Source organism: Pantherophis guttatus, chromosome 1, assembly GCF_059756535.1.
Source record: "Pantherophis guttatus breed Tessera chromosome 1, ASM5975653v1, whole genome shotgun sequence".
Lineage (NCBI taxonomy): Eukaryota > Metazoa > Chordata > Lepidosauria > Squamata > Colubridae > Pantherophis > Pantherophis guttatus.
In genome coordinates, this window is record NC_142063.1 from 295,045,002 (window position 1) to 295,061,562 (window position 16,561).

At 38.4% G+C, this 16,561-nt stretch overlaps 1 protein-coding gene across 1 annotated transcript in view; it reads left to right on the forward strand.

Annotated features, from left to right (window-relative positions):
• LOC117671748 (calpain-8-like) overlaps window positions 1-13,376 on the forward strand; it is a 60,696-nt gene extending 47,320 nt beyond the window's left edge. The window contains exons 13-20 of the mRNA XM_034427901.3: window positions 3-68; window positions 2,012-2,069; window positions 3,028-3,092; window positions 4,680-4,748; window positions 5,794-5,872; window positions 9,494-9,610; window positions 10,977-11,035; window positions 12,112-13,376. Of these exons, the coding sequence (XP_034283792.1) occupies window positions 3-68; window positions 2,012-2,069; window positions 3,028-3,092; window positions 4,680-4,748; window positions 5,794-5,872; window positions 9,494-9,610; window positions 10,977-11,035; window positions 12,112-12,135 (537 nt within the window). The 3' untranslated portion in view covers window positions 12,136-13,376. The remainder of the gene's footprint in view (window positions 1-2; window positions 69-2,011; window positions 2,070-3,027; window positions 3,093-4,679; window positions 4,749-5,793; window positions 5,873-9,493; window positions 9,611-10,976; window positions 11,036-12,111) is intronic.
• The last annotated feature ends 3,185 nt before the right edge of the window (window positions 13,377-16,561 follow it).

A 16,561-nucleotide genomic window follows, 5' to 3' on the forward strand; every position in this document is an offset into this window, starting at 1 on the left:
AGCCTCAAGTTACAGGCAAGGATATAGACAACGAATTCAAAAGTCTGTTCCAAAAGCTTTCTGGGGAGGTAAGAGACAGATATAAATGTATATTCAAGATTAGATAAATAGTATATTTTGGAACTTTAAATTAACAGATCTGTATCTAATTCATATCAACCAGTTTTTATATTGGTATCATACAATCCTCCTTCATTTGCTTAACAGGGTGACACAATGCTTTGGTTGTGAAAGCAAAAATAACTTTGGGGTATGTGGGAGGTGAGGGAGTCATGTAGGGACTCTCTGACACTCCTTAAAGCCATTGCAGCCTTTTCTGGGTGCCCAGTGCAGCTGCAGCCCAATCCTGGGAAAATGTGTGTTCAAGGAGATGCAGGCAACCTCTACGCTCTAAAGAATGTTTTCAGCCTTCACATCCAAAGGGCTATGTGACCCTGACAGCCAGAACATTTATTTACCAAATGATAAGATTTACCAACTGCCTCGCTCCCAGAAGCTCTAGATAGCATGCCAATAGGTTCAAAATACAATGCAAATAATCACAATAAAATAGAAAAGAAACCACAAAACAGTGTCACCAATGATGCAATTTCTATTTCAGCTCCTCATCTTCAAAGGCTATTCTTTCCTTGGGGCCATTCTTTCTTTGGAGGATAGGTTGTTCCAGAGGAGGGGAACAATCACAGAATGCCTTTTCTCTTGTCATACCCCCCTGTTTGGATGAGACTTTTAGCAGGCCTTCTCTATCAGATTAGATTTGGTGGTCAGAATTTATTTAGGGGAATAACTAAGATAGCCATGACCTGAGCATAGATAACATCGAAAACCAGCAGTCTGAACTGCATTTGGAAATAAATGGTAGCTAATACACTTTCTGTATAGGATACTACCCCAGAGGACTATAACTTCAAGTCTCTAATCCCATTAGTACAGCAGTCAATTGCCCTCAGCACTGCTCCCTTTAGTCATCCACTAGGGTCTTCCCCACATTTATTCATCTTCTAGTGGTAGTCCTTTATCAACCTGCCTGAGCAGAATTAGTAGATGACGTATTAGCCTAACTACTATAATTTTTAGTGAGAGAATTAACTTTAGAGGAGAGCAAATGGACCAGGGAAATTATGGTTAAGAGGGATTGATTAACCTTTTCTCTGAAGATGATTTCTTAAGTCCAGTTTTTTTTCTGTGATTATTCCTTCTGTTGTTAATATTTGCACTGTTTCTGCTTTTCTTCCTTTGTTTTCTTTCAAACTTCCAGTTAGGAAAAGAGGTAAAGATGAGAGAGAAATTTGGAGAAAAAATATTCTGAAAGGCTTCACATTTTATGTGGCACATCAATGGATGCATGTATGTTTGCACACATGTTGTGTGAAACATTATGGAAAGGAAGCAGCTTCGTTTGAGGTTCAGTTCAGGAAGCTGCTTGCCTGGACTCAATTCTGAACAGTATATTTATCTGTTGGACTGGACTGAAAAAAAGCCTATTATGGTGTCCAGTTGACTAGTTTTTAACTGACATATTCAATCGGCAAATAGTCTGAGTCAGAGACAAAGCAATGTAGCACTGTAATACCAATCTCCAGTAAGCCAAGGCTGTTAAGAAGCCTTATCTTGCAGATACTGTATCTATACATATATATCCTTGGTGAATATGAATATAGAGCTGTTCTCATAAGTAACATGAATGTGATATCTTCGTGGCAAAAGGACTGCATACATAGATCCAACCTACAAAAATAAAGCATTCCTTGGTTTCTGAAATCTCCAGTAATTCTGGCTAGGAGGATCCACCAATATATGTGCTAAACTTATTTAATTAATGGATCCTAGCTGCAAAGAAATGCATTTGGGAGTGCTAAATGAAACTTGATTCTGGCTGACTACAGAATCTTCCAAGTGGTGCTGCTTCAGATTGAAATTTAAACAAAGGATAAGGGTGTGATGACCATGGCTGTGTTGCTTTTTATTGTGTGTATGTCTCCTTGATCTCTACTTTTCCTCTTTTATGCAGGATTGTGAACTGACTGCTGATGAACTTCAGACTATTTTGAATAGAGTCATAACAAAAAGTAAGTTGCAACTGATTTCAGGAAATAATGCAGAATTTTCAGAACCACTCCCTGATCCCTCAAGCATCCCTTTTGACTTTAAGGACTCTAAAATGACTTTGACCTTTTAAAACATGACATAGACCTTTAGAAGGTTTAAAAGAACCTTCTGAACAGATTATAGTATAACATCCTACTAGTCACTCCAGGCCAATATAAAATTAACTTGTTTCTTGGCTATAGGGTTTCTCCTTTTATATGTAATATTTCTCTTTTATTTGCAAGTTGCAGAGAATCAAGGATGCAGGCAGCCTTGAAATTGGACATATTAGTCTTCATCATCTAATACAAAATCCCAGTTACCAATTTCCTTCAAAAATAATGCTCCTCAAAACATCTGTTCTATTTCACCTTTCCTGGACTTCTTGTTTTCTGGGATTCCAGTGAGTTATTTCTGAGAGTACTGGGGCCCTAGAACTGTTTTCCAGATTCAGCACACAGCTTCTGCTTTTTTTTAAAGAAGTAAATCCTTTTTCTATAATTGGGAGGGATGGGTTGTCTGTGCACATGACAAAAAGCCATAGCTCAGCCATTGGGATGCATATTCCTAATCTGTTCCCTAGGAATATCTGAGCTTGTTTGGCAGGAAAAAAAGCTAGTTATTTTACACACACACACACACACACACGGTAAAATTTTTCTAGGTCATCTTTTCAAATTCCTTTTCTTTTTGTTAAAATTACCGAAGATAATGTTAAAACCTTTTGTAATGAAATGGGAAATTGCTAGGTAACTGTCTTGACACCAGTATTCATGTGATCTTTCTTCTGAAAGGTATTTTGCTTCAAAATGAGCTAATAAAAATAAAGCTTTTTTTTTTTTGCTTCAACTGGAGAGATTAACATGCCTGAAGATCTTGTGTTACCATGGGATGCAGAAAAATATTTGAATAACATTTTTTGTCTCTTTTATTGTATAGGAATAGACATTAAAAGTGATGGATTCAACATAAACACCTGCAGGGAGATGATCAGTCTCTTAGATGTATCTTTTAAATGTCACCCTTCTTCACTGGATTTCCCTTGTGAACTTTTGCCTAGATAAGCCAAGATTTACACATCTCATTTCTGGTGCATCTGTCTTCACTTGCTATTGGCATAAAATGTAGAGTAGAATACTGATTTAAACGGTCTGGTAGCAAGGATAGTAAAACTTATTATCAGCTGCATGGTTGTTTTCTTGCTGATTTATATTCATGCTCTGCCTGAATTCTGCAATAATCTCTTGTGCATTAACTGCAGTTACCCATGTTGTTGTGCATAATCTAAATGTAATTGTAATGAGTTCAGGATACATTTACTCTTTTTTTGGGTGTACATAATAAAAATATACAGAGAGGTCTGAAAAATCATAAACAGTTCTAATAGTTCACTTTTCACATAGTAACAGAGTTGTAATCATTAGTCCTAAACCAGTTTTCCAAGTTTGATAATTTGCAAATGGATTTGGTAAATCTTTTTACCAAAGATTTTCAGGGGGTGGTTGGTTCTTACTGTTCTCAAAATACAATCCACATGCTTCTACAACACTATAATCATTTTTCAAATTGAGTCCAGGTCTGATCAACCCACTTTTATTTTTTTAAAAAATAGCAACAGGAAGAGTGTTTTCTTATCTTGGAGTCGTAGTGGACAGCCAGTTAAATATGAGCTAGCAGTGTGCCGCAGCAGCCAAAAAAGCCAAGGGATACAATCAAGATCAAGTGAGGTACCAGTGGTGGGTTTCTACTGGTTCGCCCTGGTTCCTGCGAACTGATGGTGGTGGCAGGAGGCTCCACCCACCTGCCAGACATAATCACAGATGCTCTGCGTATGCGCAGAAGCGCCGTGTGTGAGCAAAGCACACACACTCTCACTGTTTTGAATCAGTAGCAAAGGTAAGAGGAACCCGCTACTGACTAATACCACTCTATAACGCTGTAGTAAGACCACACCTAGAATACTGCATCCAGTTTTGTTCACTGCGCTATAAAAAAGATGTTGAGACTCTAAAAAAAGTGCAGAAAAGAACAACCAGGATGATTAGGGGACTGGAGAGTAAAACATATGAAGAACGGTTACAGAAACTGGGCATGGCTAGTCTAGTGAAGAGAAGGACCAGGGGAGACATGATAGCAGTGTTCCAATATTTGAGGAGCTGCCACAGAGAGGAAGGGGTCAAGCTATTTTCCAAGGCACGCAAAGGCCAGACAAGGAATAATGGATGGAAACTGATCAAGAAGAAATTCAACCTAGAAATAAAGAGAAATTTTCTGACAGTAAGAACAATCAATCAATGAAACAGCTTGCCTTCGGAAGCTGTGGAGCTTCATCACTGGAGGCTTTCAAGAAGAGATTGGACTGCCATTTGTCAGAAATGGCTTAGGGCGGGTGGGGGTTAGACTTGATGACCTACAAAGTCCCTTCCAACTCTGTTAAATCTGTTAATCTGTTATATGTGGTGAAACTACAGAATCACGTCCCTACATGAACTATGCATTTTTATTGGGATTGGAATGTCTTGTTTAAGAATGTAAAAAAACATTAAGAAAAATATGTTTGAAATTTTGAATTAGACCTTAACACTATCCAGAAAGATGGAATCGGTACCCTGGGACTTGTAGAATTCAAGATCCTTTGGATGAAGATTCAGAAATATCTGGTAAAAAGCAAACTTTTTGTTGCTGTTAGTTGCAAAGTCGTGTCCAACCCATTGCGACCCCATGGACAACATTCCTCCAGGCCTTCCTGTCCTCTACCATCCTCTGGAGTCCATTTAAGTTCACACCTACTGCTTCAGTGACTCCATCCAGCCACAGCATTCTCTGTCGTCCCATTCTTCTTTTGCCCTCAATCTTTCCCAACATTAGGCTCTTCTCCAGTGAGTCATTCCTTCTCATTAGGTGGCCAAAGTATTTGAGTTTCATCTTCAGGATCTGCCTTCTAAAGAGCAGTCAGGGTTGATCTCCTCTAGGACTGACTGGTTTGATTGCCTTGCAAACTAATCCTTCCTAAATCTGATGTCATCTTAAACTGGGGGGGAAAAACCGTGAGCAGTAAAGCACTAATTTGAGATAAGCATGTAGTTCTGAGATATGCATCTTATTCACACTATGAATAAAATCTTATTAGTTTTGTTTCCAAACCCAATAGAGTTGTTTTCCGTCTGGCACTCAGTTCAGCAAGAGAGGGTAGGAAATTATCTGTGTTGCTAATTTTCCAGATCAGTTGACAACTTGGTTAAATCCTTTGAAACTTTGGTAGGACAATTAATCACACATCTTCATCAGTAATAATGCCAGTGATTTAATATACCAATGAAAAACACCCTACTAAATTAACAAGTCAGAATAGCTTTTAAATGTATAGTTGGATAAGAAACCTTTTGAGCTGAGAAAAAAGAGTTGTCTATTGTTCCTTTCAAGTATTTCCCTCGGTTCCGCATCACAATCTTTGGCAGAGAAGGGGGTTATTTCTCAAAGGCCACTTCATCATCTGACTTGTAAGCAACTTGAGTTATGGGAATCACTTCCCAGGACACACAGCTTGTCATGAGGTAATTGAATCCTCACTCCACCATTCTTAACAGAAACAACTATCTCTCCTGCCTGGTTGGACTAGCCATTAATATCTTAGTTGACCTGATATATCTACAGTTAGGCTGAAATAGCTGACAGTAGCTTTTTTCTCTCTCTCTTGTGGTCTAGGAAATCTATAAAAAAGTAGATACGAACTGTTCTGGAACCATAGATGCACGTGAAATGAGAAATGCTCTCAAGGAAGCAGGTATGCTTGTGAATGGTCAGTCCCCCCCCCCCACCCTTTTCTCTCCAGGAACTGTTTTCTCATTGATTCATTTAGAAAAGATGGCTGTGAATCAGCAGCAGAATCCAACTGGCTTGCAAAGAATTATGGGACGTAATTCATTAACAACTGCAGATCATAACAACCTGGCATATCATCATCGTCATTCAACATTATCCCCCTACCCTAGGTCCTTGGGAAGGATTTGATGGATGGATAAAAATGCAAGATCAGTCTAAATATCTAGGTGTTTATGCGACCAACCACAATAATGCTAACAAGAAATGTGACATATAAAGAAGTTAAGTTAAATTAAAACCAATGCTACAATTTAGAACATACACATCTTTAAGAAAGGTCAACTTGACTGCTAATAAATGACATAATGTCCATGAAAAGGTAATTCATTCATTCTGCATCTGATTCTTTAATTTTGCCTATCATCAGTGTTTTTTTTCCTGACGTAATCATAGATAGGACAGTAGGGGACATACTTGGACCAAGAATATTTCCCCTAGACTTTCCTCTAAAGCTGACCTTCTTTTGTTGTTCTCCAGCTGCTCTCCTCTTTAACAAATGTGCTATTTTTAATCTGTGCATTTAGGCAGCTTGGAAGATACAATCTACACTTGCATAGAAGTGCACATATGGAACTCCGAATCAGGGTCCTTCATATACAAAGGAGCTCCATGTAGTTATCAAAATGTATGGCCAATCATTTCCCCCATGCGTTTTATCACTTGCCTCCCTCTGCAGAAGCCCATGTGTCTCCTTATAAGTACAGAATATGCAATTGTCACTCATCAGCCTTACTCTGAAGTTCACCATAAGAGAGTTTAATAATTAGGAACTTTTTAAAAAGAGCTTCCAATTATTAAATTAATCAAATACTTTGTTAAACTTTTTATTGCACCCAATTTTCATATATTCCAGTATATCATGCATTGGAAAAAAAAAAAGCCTCCCGGGTTTCGGTGAAATAAACTTCTAATATGATATGCAACAAATGTTCCAAGCAATGACCACAGATTGGGTCTGCAAGCAAGATGTCTGCTTACTTTTCTTGTGCACTTTCTTCTGTATGGTGGCAAGAAACCTCCACCTCATATTCATATTCAGTGCAGCAAATCACATTGGGATGCAGGGCCAGCCTGAATGGCCCTGTTCCACTTATCCTTGAATTAATGCCTGGAACAGAGTGACAGAGGGGAAATATATTGTAACTTTATATATCATAATCATTGGATCAATTAGAAGTACTGGTATATATTTCTGCCAACTAAGAAGAATAATTCATGCATTGGATTCCAGCTAGGCCCTAACAGCTAATGGTATTTTATCTTCAAAGTGCCTCAGAACTCTTTGTACAGGGGAAAAAAGTATTCATTCAGAGGGGGGGGGAAAAAGAGATTCTCCAGAGGGAAAATGCTGACTTTCAGTAAACGCATCTATCCATCTAGACCAGCAAATGATAGCTGCAGCTGGCACTTAAATTAAGCTTCAAACACTGGAAAAAGAGTGTTTTGTATGAAACTGACTCCCTGCAACCAGAGGTCCCATTTAACTGGACTGGATGTATCAAAGCTACTCTAATTAGGTACTTATCCTTCAAACAGAAGAACAAGGAAAATCCTGTGAAGTAGCTTATGATGCATTCCTCTTCAAGGCTTGATGAGGGAGTTTAAGGTCCATGACTAGTTCAGAAGAAAAGATGTAAGATAATAGAGCAAATATTATATTATAGAGCAAACTTCCTCAGCCTAGCACCCTTCAGATGGGTTGGGATTAGAATTCCTAAATGCTCAGCTTTATATAGGAAGTGCACTGGAAGCTGGAGTTATTGAGGCATACCAGTTGATTAATGCTCTGAAAATCTTCACTAGCATTGTTCTTCCAGCACTCTGAATCCCCAAATTTTCTATCTGCAGCAGATAGAAAATGCTAACAGGTGTGCTTTCTCCCGTTATTGTAGTCCTGGAGTGGGAAAAATGATTTCACCATTACAATTTGCAAAATTATCCTTTCTCCATAGCATCAGCTTGCCTCTGCAGTATCCTATAGGTTGACAATACAGGCTGTCATGATTCTATCTACATTATTTCTACATAATAAATCATACTATGAATTAACATGATAATTAGCTCATAGAACACTGCAATGATGGGAGATTTCCACAACATGTTGCCCAGATGAATTTTTGTCTGATCGAGTTTGGTATGAAATGATATGCTGAGTGTGCAAGAGAGACTAAGGGCTCATCCACACAGCTCCCTTGATGTACTTCCCACATTTCATGAGTCAGGAGGAAAGTATGTTACTGGGAAATCTGATGCCCTATGAGCCCTAAACTTAGTTCCCCCTAATCTTTCTTGAAATATGCAACCCCAGGTTGCTAGTAGCAGGTATCATCTCCCTCTAACTTTTCATATTATGCCAGTGCAGACCAATGTCTAGACATCTGCTTTTGTAGACATGGTGTGGACTGGATTCAAGAAACTGGCCAAATGAACCAGGGATTAAACAATCTATTCAAAGTTTGTTTCAATATTTAAAATAAATGAATTGAGTGATACTTGTCAATCAAGAAAATAAAATAATAAATTAAGAATAAGTATCCCAAGAATACTAAAAATTGAGTCATGACAACTGGATTTATTTTTTTGTTGGTGTGAACCATTTCACTGTTCCACTAAGAAGCTTCATCAGTCAGAGAAAGTTAGGGAGTTCATTGACATACTGCCATACACTTTGGGGAAGAAACCCCTGAGGCTGGTACAGGAGGAGTTGGTACATTACTAGTCTCTGCCTAACTGACTTGCTCTGACTGCTGCTTGGATGAGCAGCAAAAATCACAAAACAACAAGAAAGGAAGTCCAGTTGCCATGACTCAACAGACAACTTTACCTGGATGACTGAGAATCTTCATCAATGTATCTATCCCAAGAATATTTTCATTCTTTTGGACATTGTATAAGAATGCTATTAGTTTATGGTAACAAAAAATTAAAGGAGTCTGACACCACCCCATATAATGAAGTGGCCTGAAGCTGATGAAAATACATTTAATAAAATATATTCATTCTTTTAGGTTTCCCTATTCACGCCTCTGTCCTGATGCATTCAGTGAACAAAAATCAATGGAGAAAAAAATAGGAGTCAGGGATAGGAGTCAGACTTAAGTAAACATTCTGTTCATAAGCCTCCAAGTCTTACCAAACCCCAGTTAAGACCTACTTTTAAAATTAACATACATTCCTCAACCTGGTTTCCTCTAGGTGCATTATACCTCAGAACTTGTAAAAACCAATCAACATGATCAGTGGCCAGCTGGCTGAAAGTCCTAAAAATTGCAGTCCCAAATTACCAGAAAAGCTTCATATTGGGGATAGTTTTGCCAAGAATATACATACCTATCAGGAGGAATAACCACCCAGTAATATCTGTTTAGAATTCTGGCTGGGCAATTCTGGGAGTTGAAGTTCACACATTTTAAGGTGGTTAACTTTGAAAAACATTGTTCTAAACTGTACTGAACTGACAAATTATGGAGGATCAGCACAATCACATGACCATGTTTTAATTATGGGCTTTCCTTTTCCACAGGTTTCACTCTCAGTAACAAAATCCAGCAAAGTATAATTATTCGTTATGCCTGCAGCAAGCTGGCCATTGACTTTGATGGCTTTGTGTCCTGTATGATTCGTCTAGAATGCTTGTTCAGTAAGTATTTCTAAAAGAAGAAGGGGGTGGGAATCTGCTACGTTTTACATCTCCCAGCAAGAATTTTTTACTAACAGGCAAAATATTTTTGACCTGAGTACAAAATACCTCTGTCAGTGATTGAAAACTATTGTAAAATGTTTCTATTTTATTAGATATATTAGATAAACAGGGTGAGATCCCAAACACATTCTATCTGATAAAGCAGATACAGACACATATTGAAGACAAATTATTCTTTTACAAAGTTCCAATGAGCCAATAGGAGCTGCCTATGATACCTAAGGGATGCAGTGGCTCAGGGGCTGAGACACTGAGTTTGTCGATCGAAAGGTCAGCAGTTCAGCGATTTGAATCCCTAGTGCTGTGTAATGGGGTGAGTGCCCATTACTTGTCCCAGCTTCTGCCAATCTAGCAGTTCAAAAGCACGTAAAAAATGCAAGTAGAAAAATAGGGACCACCTTGGGTGGGAAGGTAACAGGGTTCTGTGCGCCTTTGGCGTTTAGTCATGCCGGCCACATGACCATGGAGATGTCTTCAAATAGCACTGGCTCTTCAGCTTTGAAATGGAGATGACCACCACCCCCTAGAGTCGGGAACGACTAGCACATATGTGCAAGGAGAACCTTTACCTTTTTAAGATACTGATTGCAATATTTTATTTTGAGATCAGTGTTATTATTTAAAGATTTGAAAGTCCAACTTATTTGCAATTGAAGAGCAATTTATTATAATATATAAAGCTTTTGGATATTTAAAAAAAGGAAATCATGACAGAAAATTTATATAATACATGCACAGAATCTCATGTCTCCACAATAGCGTCCAAGTTAAAAGTTTTCCACTTGAACAAATCAGTGAGTCAGTTTGATTAAAGCCCAAGGCCTGCCTGATCTCCACATTTGAAGTTAGGAGCAACGTCTTCCTCAGGATCTTTTAGTTTTGGTTATTGGATAAAATCGCTCTTGTTCTCTTGATTAGTCTGTCTGACCCAATTTACTTTAAAGACATAACTTTTCAGTTAACCCTGCACTGAAAGAAAGATCTTTAGTGGTTTTAGGTAATACTGCTCTTTGATTTAAAAAAAAAAAAGTCAAATGAAATTCACATTGACGTCTTAATTCTAAAACTTACATAAGGAGAAATGAGTTTTGTGCATATTGTAGAAGAAACTATCCAGTTTGTTTTTCCCCATACAAACATATATGACTATCATATAAAATCTTAACTAGAAGTAGTTGAACTTCAGATTCTGAAGGCCAGGTTTTAATTACCTCTATTCATCCTTAGTTATTTATTTTTGGTTTATCATGCATTTGGGCTTATCATGCATTAAATCTAACACTGCTCTTGATTCACTACTCAGAAATGTTTCAGATACTAGATAAGGATAAGGATGGAACAGTTCAGCTTTCTTTGACAGAGGTAAGTTTGCTGTAGTAAACTATTTGTATGGCTAAAACATTACAGAGTGATAATACAATATTAATATCAAATCACCATAACTGCAAAGTTATTCCAATTGCGATGCTTACCAGCCTGCCACTTACGCAAATGGACGTGCATGCATGCACTCGTCTGCTGCTCGTGTGTGGGGATGCTCATGCACACACTGACAACCCTGAAGTGAACCCGGCTGAGGCCATCTTTGAGGTTTCAGGGTTGCCACAAAGAAGAAGAAGAAGGGACAGGGAGTGGGGAGATAGATAGCTGGGGGTTTGTAGTGAAAACAAAAAGTTTTCCTGTGGGAACCAAGGACATTTCAACAGATGGCTGGGGAGAGGAGGAGTGGAGTAACCAAGCAACCAGCCAGCACCTCTATTGGACAATGTGACTGATAACTTGGGGGAAGGGGGAATTTTTACTTTTTAATCTGGTGAAAACCACTGGAACTTTCAGAATCGGTTTTCACCAGTTGTGCCAATATGATGTACCCAATAAATTATTCTTTGAGGAATCTACCTGCCTCGGAGTTCTGTTTTTTATGTGTGCATTATTTGAAATGCTGACACACACACACTTACCTGCCGCTTTTGTGGCCCGGTTGCAAACACCCAGAGGTTGGGAACTCCTGCCCTAGCAGACAGATCTAATTCCCTAGTAAGCAGAATCCACAGTATGCCTTCTTTGCCAGACCTGATAGCTGTAATTGGGGAGAGCTTATTGCAGATAGCACTAGGAAGGGCTGTACTCTGACAGAATTAAGAAAACAGTAATGAAAAATACAGAAAGAGGTGCCTTCACCAAAGAGGTATTAAGCAGTTGATGACCAGAAAAAAAAGACTGCACAGTTCATAAAAAAGCACTACTAAATGTTGGTGCTGCAATCAAAAGGAGTCCTGGAGACTATAAAAAGACTATGGGTTGCCCAGCACTTGTTAAATGATTATAAATTCTGGGGATTTATAAGTGGGGAAATATTGCAATAGTAAATTCTGTGAAACTTTAAATAGTAACTGTGTGTTATCCTAATTCTTATTTTCTCTCTCTCTCTTCCTTAGTGGCTGTGTTGTGCATTGATTTAAAGCATTATTTTTGGCAATCATTTGGAAACCGGACAAACATATCATTCCACCAAGAAGTTTCTGAGAAAAAGCTGATTCCATGACCTTCTAAAAATATGAGGAATTATGCAAGACTCTAGTGTATAATTTAAAATGATCATAAAATAAACAATTATGCATAGAAAAAATATTTTATAGCAAGCATAGCCACATTAGCAGCTTTGATTTAATGAATAATATATGTTATGAAATCTATGTTTCAAAACTGCGATTAAAATTGAATTCATCTCTAATTTTATTTCTATATAAAAATAATTCATCTGCTTACATTTTGTACCTATCAGAAAGCTGTATGTCTTGCCTAAGAATAGAAACTGATTTATAAAATATCTAGTATTTCTATTTTCCAAAATGGGAGATCATCCATCCTGGAGGAGAAGGAAGATGAAAATTAAATGAGTTGGAGAATATCATGGGCTTAGGGCCAGAACAGATAGCCTTACCCCAAAGCATAAATAATTGGTAAAAGTCTAATGTGAAGTTTAGTTAAAAATACTGAAATATATGAAACAAAATGGAAGAGACCTGAACGGGCCAGTAGATTAGAATAACCCTCAAACTGAGACTGACTTTCCTAACAACAAGAACAATAACAATATAGCACAATAGTGCTAGAACTTAAAGGGTAATGAGAATTAAGAAAGATTCTAAAAAAAAAAATCCTACTACTTAAGCTACTTTTTGGCTAATCAAAAACCAAAAGAATCCCAGTAAGTTGTGGAAGGGAAGCAAATTAAATTATCCCATTAGGTCTCTTCACAAGAAGAACCAAGGAATTGTGCAAAGGAAAGCATAATTTAAAAACCTGTTTAATACAGCAGGTTAAGACAGCTACCAGCAAATCACAGATACAAATAACTCTTACTAGGAGAATCTATTAAAATGAACAAAGCCACATAAACCAAATCAAATCTTTGTAATGATAAAAAGCAGCATAAGGACAGTGGCACATAGCAGTGGTGGGTTCCACTTACCTTTACTACCAGTTTGCAACTGTGACCGTGCTTGCAGTGCTTCTGCGCATGCATAGACCGTGATGACGTCTGGGCCGGTGGGCAAGCCTGCTGCTGCTACTAGTTCTGCTAATCTGCTAATAATACTGCTAATTGATTCATCCCAGCTTACCTTATTACAGGGGCATTTTGATTTGAATGAACATTTACCAATCATCATGTGAAATAAAATATAATATCCTTCTCATAGCTCCTGTCTTCATTGTACTCCATCAGTGTTTGAGAAAGTATTTTAAAAAGTGCATGGCTCCAAAGGGTTGGAAATCAGGAAAAGAATTTAGCAGAAATCCAGATATGGACTAGAGTTTAGTTGGGTTGAGCCATTTTGCTCTAGGTCAGGCGTGTCAAACTCAAGGCCCGTGGGTTGGATCCGGCCCATGGGGTGGGTGGATCTGGCCTGTGGGGCCACCCTGGAAACAGCGAAGGACTGACCCTCGGTGCCTCTGCCAGTGAAGGACCGGCCTGGGTGGCCTCTACCTCGGCCACCTGGGCTCTATTCGCAGCCTCCCTAAGCTCTGTTTTCGCTGGTAGAGGGATGCAGGAGGCTGTCACGGCCTGAAAATAGAACCTGGGTGAGCTGCGCACGTGCTCCCCAAGCTCCATTTTTGCTGGCAGAGGGCTGCAAGAGGCCGTCATGACCGAAAATGGAGCCTCAACAAGTGATGCCCACTCCGGCCACACCCATCCTGTTCATGCCCACCCCAGCCATGCCCACCCCCAGCCCCCTGAGGTCAAACACAACCCTGATGCAGCCCTCAATGAAATCGAGTTTGACACCCCTGCTCTAGGCTGTTGAAAAATCCATTCAAATTCATTCATTATCATTTTATCTTACCTTTCTTCCAGGAGATCCTGGTGATGTACATCTCTCTCCTTTCCTCTCCTTTTTCCTACAGTAATTTCTTGAAGTAAGTTTAGGCTGAGAGACGGGCCCAAAGTTAACACAAATAGGGTTCACACAGCATCTAGCAAGAGCAATTTTGTTCTTTTTAGAATGCTCTATTCTAGAATAATCTATAAATTATTTTATTCCAGAAGTAAAAATTGGAAATTTTAAGCTACATTGTATGCTACTGTTAGCATAACAAAATGTTATTGATTTTCAGGAAGTGAAATAAGGAGTCAAGCCAGGCACAAAAATGCACGATCCATTCCTAAGAGCACTTTGTGTTCGGCCTAGATTAGAACACTTCCCATAATTCAAGGATATGATTGAGTAAGCAGTGGAGGTTGCCTGCAATTCCTCCATTAAGCACTGCCTAGCCTGGATGGGGAATATAGCTAATAAAACATTATCCATCATTGTTCAGGACTGAAGGATCTCTTTCTCCCATTTTCTTTTCCAGTTCTGCAATACAAGAAACAGTCTTCTGCTCCCACATCTAAAGACCCTTTGGCAGATATGACTAGAATCAAACATACAAAATAGAAACTCGCTCTTCTTGCTTCTCAGCCTCCTTAGGCAGGTTATCTTAATTGCATGATTCTCTACATCTATCTCTAGGCTCCCTCATGCCCACCTGGATGAGCAGAGCCGAGTGCAGCACTCCATTCTCCCTTATCTTTGGAAAGCAGGAAGTACTGCTCCTTCAGTGGTGCTTTGATTACTGGTGTCAACAACTGCTGGAAACCAAATCATTTTCACTGCACCTCCTTTCCCTTTCCTCTTGAGGCTGCACCCAGGAGAAACTGATTGAGGTTGCATGTGTCTTTTCATCACAAGACAAACTCAACCGCTTATCACTCTCTCTTTTGCTTTAGCTTTTAAAAGGTGCTTCTCCCAAAATGCATACAAGCTGCTTCAGGTGCACAGCAGCGGAATGGAGTGAGCTGCTGAAGGATAGGCACAGCAACTTCCAAATAATATCTGTTAGGATTAGAATAGTTAATGGAAAACTCTATACCTCACCCTACCTCTCAAGTTTTATTATATATGGAAACACAGTGACTGCACAGTTTTCCAATGGACAGGCTATGAACCAAAGAATGAAAATAGATTCTGGTCAATTAGAAAGAACTTCCTAATGGTGTGAGGAGCAGACTGTCTCGAGAAAATGTAATGACCTCTCAAGCAGAAGCTGTATAAGCTACTTATTGAGCTTCTTCTGGATTTTCTAGATTAGAAAATTAGAACTGATTCTGAGCTACCTGCATAAATTCCAAGGTCTAGGGCTCTCTAGACTCTTTAAAGAAGCTTTGCATCTTTAATCACAAAAAAAAAATAACAATACTTTTTGCTAACTGTATTTAATTTCTTTAATTAATATTAATGAAATTCACTTTTGTTCTTGCCTTGGAATGTCCCCCTCTGCACATTCTTCATATTTAAGTATACTCCTCAAATCAAGCATTGTTCCATACCAGTGCACTAAGATATAGACAGAAACTATTTAATTTACTCTTTCTTAGAATCAAAAGCCAAGACTTTGGCAGATTTCTCCTTTAATGGTACTCAAGTCTTTTTTCTTTTTTTACTGTGCTCAGACTTGGACAGTGATGCAAACACTGAAATACAGGGAGGTTTCAGTTCTCACTGGTGCTATCCAACAGCTTGATATCTGTACAAATAACTTATAAAGGAACAGATCAATAGATTTTTCTAGGTTCTTTACTTCTTTCTCAGTGGCAGCTCCTTTCTTCTGATTTGTGGAGTCAACCTACAGTAATATATCTTAAGCGTGTATTAAAAATTGATATGTAGATTGTGTTCACATATGAACCCAACCATTGTCTTCGGTAAATTTTGATTTATGACACAGCATTGTGGCTTCCTCCACAAACAAACCCCTTCATGGCACAAAATGATCTACTCACTGAATCATCAGTTATTGCATTGTTTGTCTGGTGTCACATTCTGGGTGCTCAGAGAGAAGTTAAGTGCCAGTACAAATGGAGGAGATGGATGGAAAAACATGGCTTTCAGAAGGAATATGGACAAGAATAAATTAAGCCAAGGAAAGGAGATGAGCTGAAGAAATGAGCGGGCATTAATTTTCACTTTAATTTATAAATAGCACCAGTCAAAGAATCTTACAGCAGACAGCTCAGGAACCTGTCCAAAAGGAGCAAAACAAGTGCATAACATTAAAATTATTAGCAAAAAAATGAAGATCTGACTAGCTAATTTTAAATTAATAATTACTTGCCTAAAGAGTAAGTGCTACGCAATAGATTTTAAGTGCACATTTCATTCATAATTATGAATTTCCCTTGAGGCATGGGTAAATTATTTTTATTCATTTTTTTCTTTACTTATTTATTAGAGTCAGCTGGGGAAGTATTCACAATAATGTACTTCAGAATGATATCATAAAATAAATCAGATTAAACAAAAGCTAGTTTTATCCATATCTGCAGCATGTTCCTGAGCACAT